This window comes from Oncorhynchus tshawytscha, linkage group LG10, assembly GCF_018296145.1.
Source record: "Oncorhynchus tshawytscha isolate Ot180627B linkage group LG10, Otsh_v2.0, whole genome shotgun sequence".
Taxonomy (NCBI): domain Eukaryota; kingdom Metazoa; phylum Chordata; class Actinopteri; order Salmoniformes; family Salmonidae; genus Oncorhynchus; species Oncorhynchus tshawytscha.
This window is the reverse complement of record NC_056438.1, coordinates 5,608,658-5,630,996: the sequence shown is the minus strand read 5'-3', so window position 1 is coordinate 5,630,996 and position 22,339 is coordinate 5,608,658. Positions and strand designations below refer to the sequence as shown.

At 46.5% G+C, this 22,339-nt stretch overlaps 1 protein-coding gene across 2 annotated transcripts; it reads left to right on the top strand.

Moving 5' to 3' along the window:
• The first annotated feature begins 153 nt into the window (after positions 1-153).
• LOC112240673 (zinc finger protein 638) lies at positions 154-19,288 on the top strand. Of its 2 annotated transcripts, none has more exons than XM_042328086.1 (13): positions 154-383; positions 703-837; positions 3,264-3,421; positions 8,891-9,005; positions 9,475-9,618; positions 10,551-10,679; positions 10,821-10,859; positions 11,374-11,502; positions 16,618-16,775; positions 17,009-18,000; positions 18,403-18,635; positions 18,752-18,808; positions 19,058-19,288. In XM_042328086.1, the coding sequence occupies exons 1-10, from the start codon at positions 180-182 to the stop codon at positions 17,289-17,291; spliced, it is 1,494 nt and encodes a 497-aa protein (XP_042184020.1). In that variant the 5' UTR covers positions 154-179; the 3' UTR covers positions 17,292-18,000; positions 18,403-18,635; positions 18,752-18,808; positions 19,058-19,288. The 2 variants fall into 2 exon arrangements, with proteins under 2 accessions (XP_042184020.1, XP_042184019.1); XM_042328085.1 differs by having other exon boundaries at positions 700-837.
• The last annotated feature ends 3,051 nt before the right edge of the window (positions 19,289-22,339 follow it).

The following is a 22,339-nucleotide window of genomic DNA, read 5'->3' as shown; positions in this document are numbered from 1 at the left end:
TGGCCTCTCTCTGTAACCCATGTCTCCCCTTCCAGCTGGCCTCTCTGTAACCCATGTCTCCCCCTCCCCTTCCAGCTGGCCTCTCTCTGTAACCCATGTCTCCCCTTCCAGCTGGCCTCTCTGTAACCCAGCTGGCCTTCCAGCTGGCCTCCCTGACGGAGAACACCAGTCTAGAAGTTATGATGCAGTCCCTCGCCCCTGCCCTCCTGGCAGAGCTCGCCAAGAAGAAGGGAGCCGCCGCCTTCTCTTCCTCCTCGAAGGGAGGTGCTTCTCGGAAAACTGAAACGGGAATGTCCAAGTCAGGAAGCAAGCTCGGATCTGGAAGGTCATCAACCAGGAAATCGTCCTCTCCCTCCAAGTCATCCAACTCCACTTCTACCAAGGTGTGTATTTTGTCCACCAGACGTTTAAATGAAACTGTTAAAACCTCTCGAAGCTAGGGGGCACTATTTTTATGTTTGGAAAAATAACGTTCCCAAAGTAAACAGCCTATTTCTCAGGACCAGATGTAATCGTAATAGTAATATTATTTGACTGTTGTGCTCTGCTATTCAGCGGTTGCTGACGAAAATGATCCCGCGACAGGGTTGGGTAGCGTCAAGAAGTTAAGACTAAAGAATATACCCTACACACAGCTCACTAACAGTACCCCTCTCTCTCTCTCTCTCTCTCTCTCTCTCCTGTTTTCTCTAAACTAAGAAGAAACGAGGCCCAGGGACCTCAGCTCTGTTAAAACTGATGAATATCCCTCCACGCACAGCTCATGATGAGGTGATGAAGGCCGTAGAACCCTTCGGAAAGATCAATTACATCATCCTGCTCAAGTCCATACAGCAGGTACATTAGATGTAGAGTACCCCATTCACCTGTTATTACCCCTTATTGTCTCTATTTCAATGTAGAGGACCCCTTATCGTCTCTATTTCAATGTAGAGGACCTCTTATTGTCTCTATTTCAATGTAGAGTACCTCATTCACCTGTTATTACCCCTTATTGTCTCTATTTCAATGTAGAGTACCCCTTATTGTCTCTATTTCAATGTAGAGTACCCCTTATCGTCTCTATTTCAATGTAGAGTACCCCTTATAGTCTCTATTTCAATGTAGAGTACCCCATTCACCTGATATTACCCCTTATTGTCTCTATTTCAATGTAGAGTACCCCTTATTGTCTCTATTTCAATGTAGAGTACCCCATTCACCTTTTAATTATTGCCCCTTGTTGATGACTCCCAGTCCTTCAATTGTGATGACCCCCAGTCCCCCCTTGTGGATGATCCCCCCAGTCCTTCCCCTTGTTGATGACCCCATTCACCCCCCAGTCCTTCCCCTTGTTGATGATCCCCCCCTCCCCTTGTTGGTGACCCCCCCCAGTCCTTCCCCTTGTGGATGACCCCCCCCCCCAGTCCTTCCCCTTGTTGGTGACCCCCCCCCCAGTCCTTCCCCTTGTTGGTGACCCCCCAGTCCTTCCCCTTGTTGGTGACCCCCCCCAGTCCTTCCCCTTGTTGGTGACCCCCCCCCCCCAGTCCTTCCCCTTGTTGGTGACCTCCCCCAGTCCTTCCCCTTGTTGGTGACCCCCAGTCCCCACAAGGAGGTTATTAAAACTGGACACTGTTACATAGACACAACTAATCAACCACAAATACATCTCTCTCTCCCTCTCTGGCCCGGTCCCTCCCTCTCTGGCCCGGTCCCTCCCTCTCTGGCCCGGTCCCTCCCTCTCTGGCCCGGTCCCTCCCTCTCTGGCCCGGTCCCTCCCTCTCTGGCCCGGTCCCTCCCTCTCTCCATATTCGTTTCTGTTTATTTTTAAAAAATTGTCTAAGAAACTCTCTCCATCCCCTCTCTCTCTCTCCACCCCCTCCCCCCTCCCTCTCTCCATCCCCCTCTCTCTCTCTCCCTCCCACCCCCCCCTCTCTCTCTCTCTCTCTCTATCCCCTCTCTCTCTCTCTCTCCACCCCCCCTCCCTCTCTCCATCCTCCTCTCTCTCTCCACTCCACCCCCTCCCTCTCTCATCCCTCTCTCTCTCCACCCCTCCATCCCTCTCTCCACCCCCTCTCTCTCTCTCTACCCCCTCTCCTCCCCCACCCCCTCTCTCTCCACCCCCCCCCTTTCTCTCTCTCTCCACCCCCTCTCTCTCTCTCTCTCCACCCCCTCTCTCTCTCTCCCTCCACCCCCTCTCTCTCTCTCCTCCACCCCCTCCATCCTCTCTCTCTCTCTCCATCCCCCTCTCTCCACCCCTCCCTCTCCCTCTCTCCATCCCCCTCTCTCTCCACCCCCTCTCTCTCCATCCCCTCTCTCTCTCTCTCCACCCCCTCCCTCTCCCATCCCCCCTCCACCCCCCTCTCTCTCTCTCCCTCCACCCCCATCCCCCTCTCTCTCTCCATCCCCCTCTCTCCACCCCCTCTCTCTCCTCCATCCCCCCACCCCCTCTCTCTCTCCCTCCATCCACCTCTCTCTCTCTCTCTCCCTCCACCCCCCTCTCTCTCTCTCCACCCCCCTCCCTCTCTCTCTCTCTCCTCCACCCTCCCTCCCTCTCTCCATCCCCCTCTCACTCTCCCTCCACCCCCTCCCTCTCTCCATTCCCTCTCTCTCTCTCCATCCTCCTCCATCTCTCTCCACCCCTCCTCTCTCCACCCCCTCCCTCTCTCTCTCTCCATCCCCCTCTCTCTCTCCCATCCCCCTCTCTCTCTCCCCCCCCTCTCCATCCCCCCTCTCTCTCCATCCTCCCTCTCGCCACCCCCTCCCCTCCCCCCTCCATCCCCATCCTCTCTCTCTCTCCACCCCCCTCCCCCTCCCTCCCCCTCCCTCTCTCTCCATCCCCTCTCTCTCTCTCCCTCCACCCCCCTCTCTCTCTCTCTCTCCACCCTCCCTCTCTCCATCCCCCTCTTTCTCTCTCCATCCCCCCCCTCTCTCTCCACCCCCTCTCCTCTCTCTCCATCCCCCTCTCTCTCTCTCCCTCCCCCTCCCCCCTCTCTCCATCCTCCCTCTTCCACCCCCCCTCTCTCTCTCTCCACTCCTCTCCCCTCCCTCCCTCTCTCCATCCCCCTCTCTCCCCTCTCTCCACCCCCTCTCTCTCCACCCCCCTCTCCCTCCCTCTCTCCATCCCCCTCTCTCTCTCTCCACCCCCTCTCCCTCTCTCCATCCTCCCTCTTCCACCCCCTCTCTCTCTCTCCACTCCCCCTCCATCCCTCCCCTCTCTCTCATCCCCTCTCTCTCTCTCCATCCCCCTCTCTCTCCATCCCCTCTCTCTCTCCCCGCCATAGGCATCAGTAATGTTTGAGAAAGAGGAGGATGCCAGACTGCTGGCTAGCTGTAAGACCCTGACCATCAGAGGCCAGGTCGTTATCATACGGCTGGAGGAAGAGACTCTGCTGGGGGACTCAAAGGAACTGGACCGGGCCAAGAAGTCTTCTTCTGAAAGGTAACAACCGTGTAGCAACTATTTCTTAATAACCTCTTGTGACTAGGGGGCAGTATTTTCATTTTTGGAAAAATAAAAAATATATAAAAATAACATTCCCAAAGTAAACGTGATATTTTGTCAGGACAAGATGCTAGAATATGCATATAATTGACAGCTTAGGATAGAAAACACTCTAAAGTTTCCAAAACTGTAAAAATATTGTGAGTATAACAGAACTGATATTGCAGGCGAAAGCCTAAGAAAAATCCAATCCGGAAGTGACTCATGTTTTGAAAGCTCTGCGTTCCAATGCGTCCCTATTGAGCAGTGCATGGGCTATCAACCAGATTACTTTTTCTCCATATTCCCCAAGGTGACTACAGCATTGTGACGTAGTTTTACGCATTTATGTTGAAGAATACCCGTAAGCGGCTACATTGTGTAAGTGGTCACCTGATGACTCTCAGAGTGATTCTCGTGTAAAATACAGAGGTAGCCATTTTTCCAATCAGTACTACTGAAAAACCAATTGTCCCGGTGGATATGTATATATTATCGAATAGATATTAGAGAAACACCTTGAGGATTGATTATAAACAACGTTTGCCATGTTTCTTTTTATATTATGGAGCTAATTTGGAATATTTTTCAGCGTTGTCGTGACCGCAATTTCCGGTCGATTTCTCAGCCAAACGTGAAGAACAAACAGAGCTATTTCGCCTACAAAAATAATATTTTTGGAAAAAAGGAACATTGGCTATCTAACTGGGACACCGGATAAGACTCCCATTCGGAGTCAGTGTCACTGTGAAAGAAAATGTTCAGTTAGAATAGTTTCACATATGAGCCTGGTATCAACAGGTATAATCAACAGATATATATATATATATATATAGAGAGAGTACAAGGTTGAATATATTATTATGACCTGCTAGATCTACTGTTTCTTTTTATATTATGACAGACCAGCTAGATCTACTGTCTTTATTATATTACAACAGACCAGCTGTATCTACTGTCTCCATTTCACTTTGGCCATTGTTGTGGGCCTGCCCTCCCCTCAACAGCCTCAAATAGGCTATTTCATGTGGGTTGGGGTGGGGCGGCAGACACACATTCAAAAAAATATTCCTCCACAATCGCTAAATGAATCATCCTACAACAATCTGTCTCACTTTCCCAATCAATTTATTCTAAAATTGTGTGTACATCTGTATATCGAGACTTAGATTTAGCTTTCCTTGACTTAGTCGCCATACTGATTGATATATAAACAGCTGAATCTGCGCGTTTACCAAACAATGCAGTGCGTAATATGTGTTTCTCCTTCCGGTATGAAACGTCACTAGCGAATGACTCTCGTTTACGCTGGAGCTTACTACATGGGTTGGTCTTGCAACACATAAACATGACCTATTGCCGTTTACCTCAGCTCATTGGCTATCTACCCAGCTAGATTTCAAGACGATCAGTGGCCATTGGGTTAAAAGACAGTCAATCAACGAAACAGCGGGCAAATCATTGGTGCACAATGATGTCATGACTTGTTGTCTTCAAATCGGTTTCTTTCAGTCAATACGTCCCGCGAAATGGCCCATCAGGTTTGATTGTGTTACAAACAAACCAGTTAATTGCAGTGAAACCAAACATGACTGGAAAAGTCACGTTCTGTGTGGGTTATTTACCTGGAATGTGTCGTCGAAAATGGAATGAGATGGAATTCACGACACAAGCGGTTCACAAAATGTTTCGGCTATAAAAACAGATTTGATCAAATGTCCCGGATTGATTATAAAAAATGTTTGCCATGTTTCTGTCAATATTATGGATCTAATTATGGATCTAATTTGGAGTTTTTTGTCATGACCGCAATTTCCGGTGGATTTCTCAACAAAACGTGGATAAGAAACTGTTTTAAAAAATAATCTTTATGGAACAAAAGGAACATTTGCTGTCTAACTGGGAGTCTCGTGAGTGAAAACATCTGAAGCTCATCAAAGGTAAATGATTTAATTTGATTGCTTTTCTGATTTTCGTGACCAAGCTTCCTGCTACTAGCTGGACATAATGCTATGCTAGGCTATCGATAAACTTACACAAATGCTTGTCTTGCTTTGGCTGTAAAGCATAATTTCAAAATCTGAGATGACAGGGTGATTAACAAAAGGCTAAGCCTTGTTTCACTATATTTCACTTGTGATTTCATGAATATGAATATTTTCTAGTAAGATTTTTTGTCCGTTGCGCTATGCTAATTAGCATAGTTGATGACAATTCTCCCAGATCCGGGATGGGTTGTTTCACTGTTTTTGCTGTGTCAGATTTCATAGAGGCTTTACGGCGAAAGTAAACCATGTGATTATTTGAGGACAGCGCCCCGCATCCAAACACATGAAAGTAATTTTTCAACCAGGCAGATGTGACACAAATATCAGAAATAGTGATATAATTAATGCCTTACCTTTGATCTTCTTCTGTTGGCATTCCAAAAGGTCCCAGTTACATTACAAATGGTCCTTTTGTTCGATAATGTCCCTCTTTATATCCATAAAAACTCTGTGTAGCTGGCGCGCTTCAGTCAATAATCCACGGAGTTTCCCTCCATCAAAATGCATACAAAATGAATCCAAAACGTTACTAATAAACTTTTCCAAACAAGTCAAACAACGTTTAAAATCAAACCTTAGGTATCCTAATACGCAAATAAACTATACAATTTAAGATGGAGAATAGTATGTTCATTACTGGAGATAAATAAGAACTCGCTTTCCTCCACGCGCTTGGAAACACAACAGCCAAAATGGGAGCCACCTAGAAAACTACAACTTCTGGGTCATTTTTTCCAAAAAGTAGCCTGAAACTCTTTCTAAAGACTGTTGACATCTAGTGGAAAGCCTAGGAACTGCAATTTGGGAGGACTTGGGCTTATAATTATAGTACTAACCATTGAAACCAGTGGTAAGCTGAATTTTTTTTTTTGGGGGGGGGGGTTGTCCTTGGGGTTTCTCCTATCATATCAGTTCTGTTATACTCACAGACATTATTTTAACAGTTTTAGGAACGTGAGTGTTTTCTATCCAGATCTACCAATTATATGCATATCCTAGCTTCTGGGCCTGAGAAATAGGCAGTTTACTTTGGGAACGTTATTTTTCCCAAAATAAAAATAGTGCCCCCTAGCTTCAAGAGGTTAAAAACTAGGTGTCATTGTACGATGATGATTCAGTGACAGGCAGCTTGCTTTTCATCCGGACGTGAAAATACTGCCCCCTACCCCAGAGAGGTTACAGTGTGATTTCATTAACTCTATATATTTGGTGTGAGATCGTTAGTCAACTCTATATATTAGGTATATAATTAGTTAACTATATACAGTGGGGAGAACAAGTATTTGATACACTGCCGATTTTGCAGGTTTTCCTACTTACAAAGCATGTAGAGGTCTGTAATTTTAATCATAGGTACACTTCAACTGTGAGAGACGGAATCTAAAACAAAATTCCAGAAAATCACATTGTATGATTTTTATGAATTAATTTGCATTTTATTGCATGACATAAGTATTTTAAACAAGCATAACTTAATATTTGGTACAGAAACATTTGTTTGCAATTACAGAGATCATATGTTTCCTGTAGTTCTTGACCAGGTTTGCACACACAGCAGCAGGGATTTTGGCCCACTCCTCCATACAGACCTTCTCCAGATCCTTCAGGTTTCGGGACTGTCGCTGGGCAATACGGACTTTCAGCTCCCTCCAAATATTTTCTATTGGGTTCAGGTCTGGAGACTGGCTAGGCCACTCCAGGACCTTGAGATGCTTCTTACAGAGCCATTCCTTAGTTGCCCTGGCTGTGTGTTTCGGGTCGTTGTCATGCTGGAAGATCCAGCCACGGCCCATCTTCAATGCTCTTACTGAGAGAAGGAGGTTGTTGACCAAGATCTCGCGATACATGGCCCCATCCATCCTCCCCTCAATACGGTGCAGTCGTCCTGTCCCCTTTGCAGAAAAGCATCCCCAAAGAATGATGTTTCCACCTCCATGCTTCACAGTTGGCATGGTGTTCTTGGGGTTGTACTCATCCTTCTTCTTCCTCCAAACACGGTGAGTGGAGTTTAGACCAAAAAGCTCTATTTTTGTCTCATTAGACCACACGACCTTTGCCCATTCCTCCTCTGGATCATCCAGATGGTCATTGGCAAACTTCAGACGGGCCTGGACAGTACAATGTGATTTTCTGGATTTTTGTTTTAGATTCCGTCTCTCACAGTTGAAATCGGCAGTGTATCAAATACTGTATACAGTGTGAGATCATTAACTATAGTTAGTCAACTATATATTCAGTATATAATTAATCAACTCTATATATTCAGTATATAATTAGTCACCTCTATATATTCAGTATATAATTAGTCACCTCTATATATTCAGTATATAATTAGTCACCTCTATATATTCAGTATATAATTAGTCACCTCTATATATTCAGTATATAATTAATCAACTCTTATATATTCAGTATATAATTAGTCACCTCTATATATTCAGTATATAATTAATCAACTCTATATATTCAGTATATAATTAGTCACCTCTATATATTCGGTATATAATTAGTCACCTCTATATATTCAGTATATCATTAATCACCTCTATATATTCAGTATATAATTAGTCACCTCTATATATTCAGTGTATCATTAGTCACCTCTATATATTCAGTATATAATTAGTCACCTCTATATATTCGGTGTGAGATCATTAACTATAGTTAGTCAACTATATATTCAGTATATAATTAATCAACTCTATATATTCAGTATATAATTAGTCACCTCTATATATTCGGTATATAATTAGTCACCTCTATATATTCAGTATATCATTAATCACCTCTATATATTCAGTATATCATTAGTCACCTCTATATATTCGGTGTATCATTAGTCACCTCTATATAAAATACAATGTATTTTTGTTCTCAGTTCAGTTTATCATCTCATTAGTCGGCACCGTCACTAACATGTTGGGTGGACGTCAACTCTGGCCCTTTTCAACATTTTATTTATTAAGGTACAAAAATACAAATCTCCCCTCTCTCTCTCTTCCCCTCCTCCCTCTTTCTCTCCCTCTCTCTCTTCCCCTCTCTTCCCCTTCCCCTTCCCCTCCCTATTTCTCTCTTCCCTCTCTCTCTCTCTCTCTCTCTCTCTCTCTCTCTCTCTCTCTCTCTCTTCCCCCTTCCCTCTCTCTCTCTCTCTCTCTCTTCCCCTCCTCCCTCTTTCTCTCTCTCTCTCTCTCTCTTCCCCTTCCTCCCTCTCTCTCTCTTCTTTCCCCTCCTCCCTCTTTCTCTCTCTCTCTCTCTCTCTTCCCCTCCTCCCTCTTTCTCTCTCTCTCTTCCCCCTTCCCCTCTCTCTCTCTCTTCTTCCCCTTCCCCTCTCTCTCTTCCCCCTTCCCCTCTCTCTCTTCCCCCTTCCCCTCTCCCTCAGGAAAGCGACAGCAGCCCAGTCCCAGACCGGCACCACCAAGTCAACTAAAACATCTACCAAGTCTTCAACGACCGCAACTAAACCCCAAACTACCGGTACCAAGAACACACCCAAGGTGTGTGGAGCTAATACCAAGTCCAAGGGGAAAAGTCCCTCGGTCCTCAGCAGGTACGTTTTGGGCTTCTTCTTCTCTCCAGGGAGTGTCTGTGAGCTCCAGATCTCTAGACACTAAGGACTTGTAGCGAGCAGGTAGGAGGAGTAAACTAGCCAAAGTCCCAGCAGCCTTTGTCAGAGCGTGTTCAGCGAGGCAATATGCCAGGTCACTGGAGAAGGGCCCAGGAGGTGTTTAGGTCACGCACCGGGGCCAGATCTCTATCTGAAACGTGCTGTATGTTTTCAGGCGTCTGGCCCTAAATAAAGTCATATTTGTCCCTGTAATTTGAATCAGAAAAAATGTAAATATGTCTTCGGCTCCACGACATTAAAAACAGAGAAACATGAATTATCAGTGACTCTGAACCTGGGTCTATGGGGTCAGAAACAAACTGATCCGTCTTTCTCCCTCTCCTCTTTTCCGTGTTTAGCCTGACATTGCGAATAATAGGTTTGTGAAGATCGAAGGTTTACCAGAAACTGGATATACAGAGGAAGATGTTCTGGCTCTGGTGAAGCCTTACGGATATAAACCTGGACTCTACAACTGTTTCATTCTGCCCAACCAGAGATGGGTAGGTTGGCTGTTTGTCTCTCTCTCTGTCTGTCTCTCTGTGTGTCTGTCTCTCTCTGTCTCTGTCTCTCTGTCTCTCTGTCTCTCTCTCTGCCCCTCTGTGTCTGTCTCTCTCTGTGTCTCTCTGTCTCTGTCTGTGTGTGTCTCTCTGTGTGTCTGTAGGGTTTTCATGGCTCAAAAGGTGGGGGTGGGCACAGTCGTCATGGCTGGAGTTGGAGAGAATTTAGAGGCCATCAACTTGGCAGTGTTGAGGAATTCTTTCATTTTAAGCCAATTTCTCCATGGAGCTGAAACATTTCAGTTGTTTTAAAGCTAATTTCCATTTGAAAAAAAACACATTTTGACTTGTCTAATGTGGTGTTCTTTTCCTCAAACATAATGTCAAAATCAAGACGGCTAAATAGTTGTTGATGCAGTACCTTAACTTGGGTGTCTGTTGTTGTTGATGCAGTACCTTAACTTGGGTGTCTGTTGTTGTTGATGCAGTACCGTAACTTGGGTGTCTGTTGTTGTTGATGCAGTACCTTAACTTGGGTGTCTGTTGTTGTTGTTGTTGATGCAGTCCCGTAACTTGGGTGTCTGTTGTTGTTGTTGTTGATGCAGTACCTTAACTTGGGTGTCTGTTGTTGTTGATGCAGTACCGTGGGTGTCTGTTGTTGTTGATGCAGTACCTTAACTTGGGTGTCTGTTGTTGTTGTTGTTGATGCAGTACCGTAACTTGGGTGTCTGTTGTTGTTGATGCAGTACCGTAACTTGGGTGTCTGTTGTTGTTGATGCAGTACCGTAACGTGGGTGATGCAGTACCGTAACGTGGGTGTCTGTTGTTGTTGATGCAGTACCGTAACTTGGGTGTCTGTTGTTGTTGTTGTTGATGCAGTACCGTAACGTGGGTGTCTGTTGTTCTCGTGATAATGAGTGTTTTTGACCCAACAGGCCATAATCCGTATGGAGAGAGAACAGAAGAGCTTTGCTATGTTGACCAACTACACAGAGTCTCCTCCTAAACTACTAGACTGTCCCCTCACCTTCACGCTGACCCGCCCTGATACAAACCTCCTCCAGGTAACACGCACGCACACACACACACACACACACACACACACACACACACACACACACACACACACACACACACACACACATACACACACATACAGTCCAGTCCAGTCCAGTCATCATAGGTGTCTGTTGTTTCTGTTTCAGGAGGGTGTGTACACCACTCTGAAGGGCCTCACCACTACGGTAAGTCCATAGATTTAACTAGAGAGGTTACGTTGTTGTGTCCCCCAAACCATTTATCTTTACTGCTCTAATTACGTTGGTAACCAGATTAGAAAAGCATTGAGGCACCTCGGGGGGGTTGTGGTGTATGGCGATGCGTCGAGCGTAAGAACAGCCCTTAGCTGTGGTATATTGGCCATATAGCACACCCCCCTTGGGCCTTATGTGTTAATTAGACCTTGCTTTAATAACTTGTTAATAACCCCTTTATAACCTGTTAATAACCCCTTTATAACATGTTAATAACCCATTTATAACCTGTTAATAACCCCCTTTATAACCTGTTACTAACCCATTTATAACCTGTTAATAACCCATTTATAACCTGTTAATAACCCCTTTATAACATGTTAATAACCCATTTATAACCTGTTAATAACCCATTTATAACCTGTTAATAACCCATTTATAACCTGTTAATAACCCCCTTTATAACCTGTTAATAACCCCTTTATAACCCTCTGTCTGTAAACAGGATCCAACGTTGAAGGAACGTCTTCTGATTGTCAGTAACGTCCCCGCAGGGACTGCAGCAGCCCAGGAGGTTCACGACCTCGTCAAACGCTTCGGCTTCTACCTCGACTCGCTGTCTCTGATCAACAGGGTAGGGACAGACACCGGGAGGCCTTAGGCAACTGTTTGAAAGTAGCCTGTTGACTTTTGTTTCCGATGTTGAAATCAAGTCGCCTACGTGGGTTGGAAAGATACGTGTTTCTCAGAATGAGAATGAATTACCCAATTCCTTTTTATGAATGTATTTTTTTGTTGTTGCTTCTTCCACGTTTATTCCGCTAGCGCCAAAATTCCGCTGAAAAGCCAGCGAGCGAAATTCAAAAATATTTTTTTTGAAATATGTAACATATAACTTTCACACATTAACAAGTCATTAACAATACAGCAAATTAAAGATAAACATCTTGAACTAAAAGAGATGCTGGTTTTATTAACTAGTGGAACTAAAAGAGATGCTGGTTTTATTAACTACTGGAACTAAAAGAGATGCTGGTTTCATTAACTAGTGGATCCAAAAGAGATGCTGGTTTTATTAACTAGTGGAACTAAAAGAGATGCTGGTTTCATTAACTGGTGGAACCAAAAGAGATGCTGGTTTTATTAATTCTCAACAACATTCTGCTGAAAAGGCAGCTCGCGAAATTCAAAAATATTGTATAGAAATATGTAACTTTCAGATAGATAAAATGAATCACTAACCTTTGATCTTCATCAGATGGCACTCATAGGACTTCATGTTACACAATACATGTGTGTTGTGTTTGATAAAGTTCATATTTATATAAAAAAATCTGAGTTTACATTGGCGCGTTACGTTCACTAGTTCCAAAAACATCCAGTGATTTTTGCATAGCCACATCGATATATAGCTTCAATAAAGTTCCAACCGGAGAATTCCTTTGTGTCTAGAGGAGGAACGGAACGCAGAAAGAGATCATGTGCTTTGCGCGTGAGCTAGAACTGGCTCTCTGCATTCTGTTCTTCTTCAGCCCCACTTCACAGCAGAAGCCTCATTCAAATTTCTAAAGATGGTCGACATCTAGTGGAAAACCTAAGGAAGTGAATCTTCATTCATATCTAACAGGGATTTCAAAAGGGAATGGTTTGAAAATATACCAGCCTCAGATTTCTCACTTCCTGTTTGGATTCCTTCTCAGGTTTTTACGTGCCGTAATGTTTTGAATCCAAAACATCCGGTGATTTTGCAGAAATACTCATAATAAACATTGATAAAAGATGCAAGAATTAAAGATAGATCATAATCTGAGAACGGCGCTCAGAGCCCAAAACAGCCAGAGGAATATCCGCCATTTTGGAATCAACAGAAGTTAGAAATAACACCATAAATATTCACTTACCTTTGATGATCTTCATCAGAAGGCACTCCCAGGAATCGCAGTTCGACAATAAATGACTGATTTGTCATCATTTATGTCAAAATAGCCACTTGTTGTTAGCGTGTTCAGCCCAGTAATTCATCTTCATGAGGCACAGGCACTTTGCCCAGACAAAAACTCGAAAAGTTCCGTTACAGTCATTTAGAAACATGTCAAACGATTTATGGAATCAATCTTTAGTATGTTTTTAACATATAACATCAATAATGTTCCAACCAGAGAATTCTTTTGTCTGAAGAAAAGCACTGGAACGAGAGGTAACTCTGTCGGGAGCGCGTGTCATGAGACCAAGGCACTCTGCCAGACCATTGACTCAGAGGTCTTACGAGCCCCTCCTTTATAGTAGAATCCTCAAACCCGTTTCTAAAGACGGTTGACATCTAGTGGAAGCCGTAGGAAGTGCAACCTCATCCATATCTCAATGTGTATTTGGTAGGCCAAGCTTTGAAAAACTACAAACTTCAGATGTCCCACTTCCTGGTTGGGTTTTTCTCAGGTTTTCGCCTGCCATATGAGTTCTGTTATACTCACAGACATCATTCAAATATTTTTTTGAAACTTCAGAGTGTTTTCTATCCAATGCTAATAATACTATGCATATATTAGCATCTGGGACTGAGTAGGAGGCAGTTCACTCTGGGCACGCTATTCATCCAAAAGTGAAAATGCTGCCCCCTATCCCAAAAAGGTTAAACAGATTAGACAGCTAGCACGTGACGTGGCTAGAATGCTGCTAGCTGTACGTAGTACCACAAACGATGGACAGTGGACACAGCTCAGAAGGAGACGAGAAGGAGACGAGACCATAAAGAGACTGGATTCGTAAAATAACTCGTAAACTGGATTCGTAGACTGGATTCGTAAAATAACTCGTAAACTGGATTCGTAAAATAACTCATAAACTGGATTCGTAGACTAGATTCGTAAAATAACTGGCACATAAAAGGGCATTTGGAACGACGGACAAAAGCTGAATACATCCACGGTGATATCCAGATAGTAGATACACGTCAAATACCTTCCAGAGATGAAGATACGAAAATGAACCGAGTGTTTTGTCACGTACCCCGCTGATGGGTGCAGTGAAATGTGTTGTTTTACGGGGTCAGCCGTAGATTGTACGATACACGTCAAATACCTTCCTTCTTTCTTTCTATACCGTGATATATTTTAGCCATAGCGCCCTACTTTGATACTCATCAGTGGGGATTTAAGAATTAAGTTGACCAATGCAAAGAAGTGGGGTTAACCTCCACAGCTTGAAATAGATTAGCATGTTTTAGTTCAATAACATTGCGTCATTTAACACAACACAGAATACCACAACAACAACACATTTCCCTTGACAAACAAGCTGGTTATTATTGCCATGTAGTCAGCGCAGTGTGAAACTACACAACCGCTGACGACAACAACCGCCGACGACAACAACAGCTGACGACAACAACAACCGCTGACGACAACAACCGCCGACGACAACAACAGCTGACGACAACAACAACCGCTGACGACAACAACCGCCGACAACAACCGACGACAACAACAACAGCTGACGACAACAACAACCGCTGACGACAACAACCGCCGACGACAACAACAACCGCTGACGACGACAACAGCTGACGACAACAACAACAGCTGACGACAACAACAACCGCTGACGACAACAACCGCTGACGACAACAACCGCTGAACAACAACCGCCGACGACAACAACCGCTGACGACAACAACCGCCGACAACAACAACCCGCAGAGCGAAACGGGTCTACAACAACAACCGCTGACGACAACAACCGCTGACGACAACAACCGCTGACGACAACAACCGCCGACGACAACAACCGCCGACGACAACAACCGCTGACGACAACAACTGCTGAGCGAAACGGGTCTATACCATCGGACAGATTCCTCAGCAGCAGGCGAGTGATAATATGGGAACGAATCTACTGTCACAGAGAGAATGGATGAAGTGTTGAGTCCCACAGTCCGACTGACTCCCACTCAAAGGATGCAATCTGCAGTCCAAGTGGATTCCAGACCGTGGTCAGCATCGTGCAGTCCGAGTGGATTCCACACCGTGGTCAGCGCATCGTGCAGTCCGAGTGGATTCCAGACCGTGGTCAGCGCATCGTGCATTCCCAGTGGATTCCAGACCGTGGTCAGCGCATCGTGCAGTCAGCTTTATTGCACAAAGACACGAAAGTCTGCCCCTTGTTCAGGCACAGAAAGACAGATTTGTACCTTGTCAGGGATTCGAACTTGCAACCTTTCGGTTACTAGCCCAACGTTCTAACCACTAGGCTACCCTGCCGCCACCCATTATAGTCCACCTGTGGTAAAGGATGGAGGATTGATTGAACATGATTTGGACAGGCACACACCAGTCTATATAAGGTCCCACAGTTGACAGTGCATGTCAGAGCAAAAACCAAATCATGAGGTTGAAGGAATTGTCCGTAGAGCTCAGAGACATGATTGTGTCGAAGCACAGATCTGGGGAAAGGTACATTTCTGCAGTATTTCCCCAGGAACATAATGTCCTCCATCAGTCTTAAATGGAAGAAGTTTGTGTAAGATAAAATGTCTGCAGCATTGAAGGTCCACAAGATTCTTAAATGGAAGAAGGTTGGAACCACCAAGACTCTTCCTTGAGCTGGTCGCCCGGTCAAAATGAGCAATCTGGAGGTGACCAAGAGCCTGATGGTCACTCTGACATAGCTCTAGAGTTCCTCTGTGGAGATGGGAGAACCTTCCAGAAGGACAACCATCTCTGCAGCACTCCACCAATCAGGCCTTTATGGTAGAGTGGCCAGACGGAATCCACTCCTCAGTAAAAGGCACATGACAGCCTGCTTGGAGTTTGCCAAAAGGCACCTAAAAACTCTCAGAAAAAAAGAGAAATGAGAAACAAGATTCTCTGGTCTGATGAAACCAATATTCAACTCTTTGTCCTTAATGCCAAGAGTAACGTCTGAAGGAAACCTGGCACCATCCCTACGGTGAAACATGGTGGTGGCAGCATCATGCTGTGGGGATGTTTTTCAGTGGCAGGGACTGGGAGACTAGTCAGGATCGAGGCAAAGATGAACGGAGCAAAGTACCGAGAGATCCTTGATGAAAACCTGCTCCAGAGCGCTCAGGACCTCACAGTGGGGCGAAGGTTCACCTTCCAAAAGGATAACAACTCTAAGCACACAGCCAGACAAGACAGGGGTGGCTTCGGGACAAGTCTCTGAATGTCCTTGAGTGGACCAGCCAGAGCCCCGACTTGAACCTGATCAAACATCTCTGGAGAGACCTGAAAATAGCTGTTCAGCGACGCTCCCCATCCAACCTGACAGAGTTTGAGAGGATGTGCAGAGAAGAAATGGAGAAACTCCCCAAATAAAGGTGTGCCAAGCTTGTAGCGTCATACCCAAGAAGACTCTAGGATGTAATCGCTGCCAAAGGTGCTTCAACAAAGTACTGAGTAAAGGATCTGAATTCTTGTGTAAATGTGAAATTTCATATTTCTTTATTTTTTTGTAAATTAGCAACAAATTCAAAAAATCCTGTTTTTTGCTTTGTCATTATGGGGTATCGTTTGTAGATAATTTTTATAATAAGGCTGTAACAAAACAAAATGTGTTATAAGTCTAGGGGTCCGAATGCTTTCTGAAGCTCCGTGTAACCCATTAGACCCTGGAACCTCCTGGAACCTCCGACTGCATTTTTTAAAACATTTATGATTCGTCAGGAGACGACACAGATAACAAATCAGATTAATTGGTTTGTTTAATATATATGTTTCTCTCTCTGTCTCAGATCTATTTTGAGATGGAATCGTCGTCGGTGGCGATGACCGTGTGTCTTCATTTCCAGAAGTCCCCCAGTGTAGTTCAGAACAACCCTCTGAAGTTCAACTTGCTGGTCAAGGATCAACAGGCACCGCAGCCCCCAGCCCAGAAGACATCTGTTGTCAGGTAAATATCTTAACTCAACCTTTCATTAACTTCCTAGATTTGATCCGTCAGTCCATCCAATCCAATCATTGTATTAACGTCCTGTTTTCTAACGACACAGGATACAATTAGAGTCCATTGTTTTTCCTTGTCAGGGAACAACTCCTGTCCCATGTGTTCCTCTGGAGACCTTTCGGACTGATCTGGGCATGTAAACATCACTTATTTTATAATCTACGTGTTTGTTATTTCAGCACCAAAGCCAAGAAGAAACCAATCAAAGGCAAGAAGCCTGTAGCTAAAGATGTCACAACCCCAGTTAAACCTGTTACTCCCACTACTACCAGCACCAATGCTACGGTCTCATCCTCTCAGCCTGTTGCTGTGGCTGCCAAGCAACCAGGAAGTGACGTCGTGGTGATGAATTCCGACGGAAAGGCAACGGTGGCGGAGTCTGAAGGGAAAGAGGGTGGGATTTCCTCGACAAAGATGGGAAGAAGAAGAACGCTCATCCTCCCAAAGAGGACGGAGGGATGAAAACTGAGGAGGAGGCAAAAAGAAACAAGGAAGACACTGCGACCGTCGTCGTTTCCGCCTCGTTACCTACGGTTGCCGTGTCCGCTCCCGAGGAAGAGGTCGCCATGGAAACCCAGAGCACCGACGGCGTCGCCTCGACCAATGAGGTTGCAGCAGAACCCGAACAGGTTCTAGCTGCGGTCCCACAACAGGGCAGTGATGTCATTGCGTTGGCTAGTGAAACCGTGATGACTGTGGCCACAACAGAACCTTGTCTGATCTCCGCTGTGGAGGAAGCTGATAACGTGGCCAATCCTGTCGACTCTGACACCGTTGCTGCCTTTGTACCGGCACAAACACCGGCTCCTGTCCCGGTAGAGTTAAATGTTGAAGACAAACCTCAGGACTTTCCTCCGGTCACCGAGGAGATCCTCAAGGCCCTGGAGGCAGCGGTGCACCAACACCGTATGGGGAGACTGGCGGAGGAACAGGCTAAACAGGAACACAACCAGGGAGAGGGGATCCAGGCCAAGCCTCTACCCAACCAGGAGAGCCCTGCAGCTGGGGAGACGGCGGAGAGAAAGACCCGGCTGAGTCAGAAGAGAAGACTGGGGAGAAAGAGACGACGAAGAAAGAGGAGCCACGACCAGAGAAGAAGTCACAGCCAGACAAGAAGACCACCGACACGATGAAGACACCTTCAGGATCTGGCCAACCAGACCACAAGAATGTACGTATCATAATAATAATGTGAATTTAAGGGACAGATGTCATTTAAACCTTGACAGATTTGAATCACTGACAGTCTGATTCATTGCACCTTATTGTAACCGGTGTGAAATGGCTAGCTAGTTAGCGGTGGTGCGCGCTAATAGTGTTTCAGTCGGTGACGTCACTCGCTCTGAGACTTGGAGTAGTTGTTCCCCTCTGCAAGGGCTGCGGCTTTTGGGGAACGATGGGAAACGATGCGTCCAGGGTGGCTGCTTCGAGGAAGCCCATGTAGGGCCGAGGAGAGGGATGGAAGCAATACTGTTACGTTAGCTTCTGCTAATATTTGAATGTATGTATTGTACTCTAATGACTGAGGCAACTCATTATATGTTTAAATGTCTAATAAAATGAATTCATCCAGGGGAAGACCGAGGCTTCCGGAGGGAGAGGCCGGCGCCTCTCCGCAGAAAGGAGAGACTCTTCAAGGCATAGAAGCAGCCGGGCTCCTTCCGATGAGGGCTCCCTTCGACGTCTAGACAGGGTAACTCCTCTAGCGCCTCTTCTGGCTCCCACAGGAGCAGCAGACACGACGGCAGCCCCGCCAAGAAGAAGGGGAAGAAGGGGAGGAAAGAAGAGGAAGACGAGAGGAGCAAGGTAGGAGAAGAAGAAAAGCAAGGCGTGATGCTGAATGACAATTCTATCTTTTTTATGATTTGATTCTATTTCTGAGCGAGAAATGATCCTGCTAAATGTTTCTGTTGGTTCCACAGAGCCTCGGTAGCAGCAGTAAAACGACCCTCTCCTCTAGGAGCAGGTCTAAAGACACGGTGAGCCGACGATGCTTTCCAAACGCCAACATTTCTTTAAAATACCACATTCTGTACAGAATCTATAACCGCTATAGTCTGTTGTAGCAAACTCTCATACATCTGATTTCAAACTACAGAACTGATTTCAAACTACAGAACTGATTTCAAACTACAGCACTTCTGTTGAACTTGTGGAAGATTTGATTTGATTTTGATGAATTAATTATTTGGATTCATCCTTCTCTGTCTCTCTTTACCTCAAGCTAGTTGCTACGCGGGAATGAGTTTACGTCTGACGTCATCCCTGGTGAAGCCAACTCCTTCTATCTGGACCAGTTCAACATGGACCAGTTTGTTACTGTGGATGAGGTGGAAGGTGATGAGGCTGAGAACACCAACCCACCGCAGTCATCCTCATCTTCGTCACACAAGACACAAGATAAGGCCTCGGAAAGGTCAAAACGATCGTCCAAACGCAAGAGGGGTACCCCAGATACCCCATCTCCGAAATCTAGCCTGGAGCACAAGGAGACACCCACGTCCTCCTCCTCTACCCCCCCTGCTCAGAAGACTCCACGAAAAGCCGCAGCAAAAAAGGCAGCAGCTAAACCTCAACCACCTGCCACCTCTGGACGCAAGACCAGGTCATCAGCAGCTGTTGTTGTAGCAACCGAAGCCGCAGGAACCCAGGAAGCTGCCGACGAAAACACCAGCATAGCCGATACGGAGGCGGAGCCTGTTCCCTTGGAGACTCGGTCTCAGTCGGAAGAGGAAGTCGTAGTGGTCACTAAGCGATGTGACACGGGGGATGTAGTACCGACATCCCACCACAAGATGTCAGTGTTGGACACTGCAGTGACCGACAACAAGGAAAAGAAAAGTGCTGTGTCAGAAAGCGATATGGAGACGACCGCTGAAAAACCTCCAGAGCTAGAGGGGAGCGAGGGAGACGACCCAGGCTGAAAAAGGTTCCTCGATTCTGGGTACCGAGGCTCAGAATGGAGCCTGTCCCCTGGAGCTTGGTCTGACCCATCCTTCTGCCTCAGCCAAGGAGCGAAACCTTCAGAAGGCCCTGCAACTACAAGAGGTGGAGACGGTGTCGGGTCCCCAGGTGCCCCAATCACTTATTGATAAAGTACCTGATGATGATGGTGATTTCCAGATACTCGACGAAGCTGTGGACGATGACACACCTAGAGACGGAGAAGAGGGCAGTCAAGACACTCAAGAACAGTCTGGATCTCTATCTCTGGGTTACCAGGCGCCTGCAGCCTCCGAATCTACAGGTTCCCAGGTGCCTCAAGCTACACTAGAGGAACACGAAGAGATCTCCAACGACGAAGAAGAAGATTCTGCTTTCCAGATCCTTGACTCGCTAGAAGACACTGAAGACAACAGGGCCGACTCTCTCTCGCAGGCCAAGGAGGCCGAAGAGATTCTCTACCCAGAGAGATGGAGGGGTTCCAGATACTAGATTCAGTCGACGATCAGACGGAAACGACCCAAGTTCTGGACAACCATACGACTGACTCTAAATGTCAGGGGGGTTCCAAGCCTCTAAAGGGGGGTAAGAAGACACCCCAAAAGAAGGGGAAAAAGGAGATTAAGAAGGTATCCAAAACTCAAGAGGTGACCAAGACCCCAACAGGAGAGTCCGAGGGGGGTACCCCGAAAAAGAGTAACCTTGTCACCTTGGATGAGGTGAGCGAGGAGGAGGAGGATTACCCTGATGACGCCGCCGAAGAGGAAGAACTTATTAAGAAACAAAAACTGGTGAAGGAGAAGCAGCGAGAGAAGGACAGAGGGAAGGAGAGAGAGAAAGGGCGGAGGAGGAGTAGAGAGAAGGAACGGACCAGGGAGGAGGAGAGGGAGGAGAGGGTCGGAGTGGATACTGAGGGCTTGGTGACTTTGGATGAGATCGGAGAGGATGAAGGAGCGGAGGGGCCTTGCCTGGAGCCACACCCCTTCAGCCAGGAGGACGAATCAGGAGACACTTTCAACCCAGAGGTCAGGAAATATCTGCTGCTTGCTGTCTCCGCTCTCTCTCTCCTCTCTCTGTCGTCTCTCTTCTCTCTCTCTCTCTGTCGTCTCTCTCTCCTCTCTCTCTCTCTCTCTGTCGTCTCTCTCTCCCCTCTCTCCTCTCTCTGTCGTCTCTCTCTCTCTCTGTCGTCTCTCTCTCCTCTCTCTGTCGTCTCTCTCTCCTCTCTCTGTCGTCTCTCTCTCCTCTCTCTGTCGTCTCTCTCTCCTCTCTCTGTCGTCTCTCTCTCCTCTCTCTGTCGTCTCTCTCTCCTCTCTCTGTCGTCTCTCTCTCTCTCTCTGTCGTCTCTCTCTCTCTCTGTCGTCTCTCTCTCTCCTCTCTCTGTCGTCTCTCTCTCCTCTCTCTGTCGTCTCTCTCTCCTCTCTCTGTCGTCTCTCTCACCTCTCTCTCCTCTCTCTCGTCCTCTCTGTCGTCTCTCTCCTCTCTCTGTCGTCTCTCTCTCCTCTCTCTGTCTCTCTCTCCTCTCTCTGTCGTCTCTCTCTCCTCTCTCTGTCGTCTCTCCTCTCTCTGTCGTCTCTCTCTCCTCTCTCTGTCGTCTCTCTCTGTCGTCTCTCTCTTCTCTCTCTGTCGTCTCTCTCCTCTCTCTGTCGTCTCTCTCCTCTCTCTGTCGTCTCTCTCTCTGTCGTCTCTCTCTCTCCTCTCTCTGTCGTCTCTCTCTCTCTCTCTGTCGTCTCTCTCTCCTCTCTCTGTCGTCTCTCTCTCTCTCTGTCGTCTCTCTCTTCCTCTCTCTGTCGTCTCTCTCTCCTCTCTCTGTCGTCTCTTCTCTCTCTGTCGTCTCTCTCCTCTCTCTGTCCTCTCTCTCTCCTCCTCTCTCTGTCGTCTCTCTCTCCTCTCTCTGTCGTCTCTCTGTCGTCTCTCTCTTCTCTCTCTGTCGTCTCTCTCTCTCTCTCTCTGTCGTCTCTCTCTCTCTCTCTCTCTGTCGTCTCTCTCTCTCTCTCTCTCTCTCTCTTCTCTCTCTGTCGTCTCTCTCCTCTCTCTCTCTGTCGTCTCTCTCTCTCCTCTCTCTCTCTCTCTGTCGTCTCTCTCTTCTCTCTCTGTCGTCTCTCTCTCCTCTCTCTGTCGTCTCTCTCTCTCTCTCTCTGTCGTCTCTCTCTCTCTCTCTCTCTCTCTCTCTCTCTCTGTCGTCTCTCTCTCCTCTCTCTGTCGTCTCTCTCTCTCTCTCTCTGTCGTCTCTCTCTCTCTCTCTCTGTCGTCTCTCTCTCTCTCGTCTCTCTCTCCTCTCTGTCGTCTCTCTCCTCTCTCTGTCGTCTCTCTCTCCTCTCTCTGTCGTCTCTCTCTGTCGTCTCTCTCTCTTCTCTCTCTGTCGTCTCTCTCCTCTCTCTGTCGTCTCTCTCTCTCTCTGTCGTCTCTCTCTCTCTCTTCTCTCTGTCGTCTCTCTCTCTCTCTGTCTCTCTCTCCTCTCTGTCGTCTCTCTCTCCTCTCTCTGGCGTCTCTCTCTCCTCTCTCTGTCGTCTCTCTCTCTCTCTCGTCTCTCTCTTCTCTCTCTGTCTCTCTCTCTCTGTCGTCTCTCT

Excerpts from the sequence above, each read along its gene's own strand:
- LOC112240673 (XM_042328085.1), top strand. The coding sequence starts at position 180 with ATGATGCAGTCCCTCGCCCCTGCCCTCCTGGCAGAGCTCGCCAAGAAG. Across the intron at positions 10,680-10,820 it reads CTGATACAAACCTCCTCCAG|GAGGGTGTGTACACCACTCT; the intron begins GTAACACGCACG and ends TTTCTGTTTCAG. Across the intron at positions 16,776-17,008 it reads CAGAAGACATCTGTTGTCAG|CACCAAAGCCAAGAAGAAAC; the intron begins GTAAATATCTTA and ends TTGTTATTTCAG.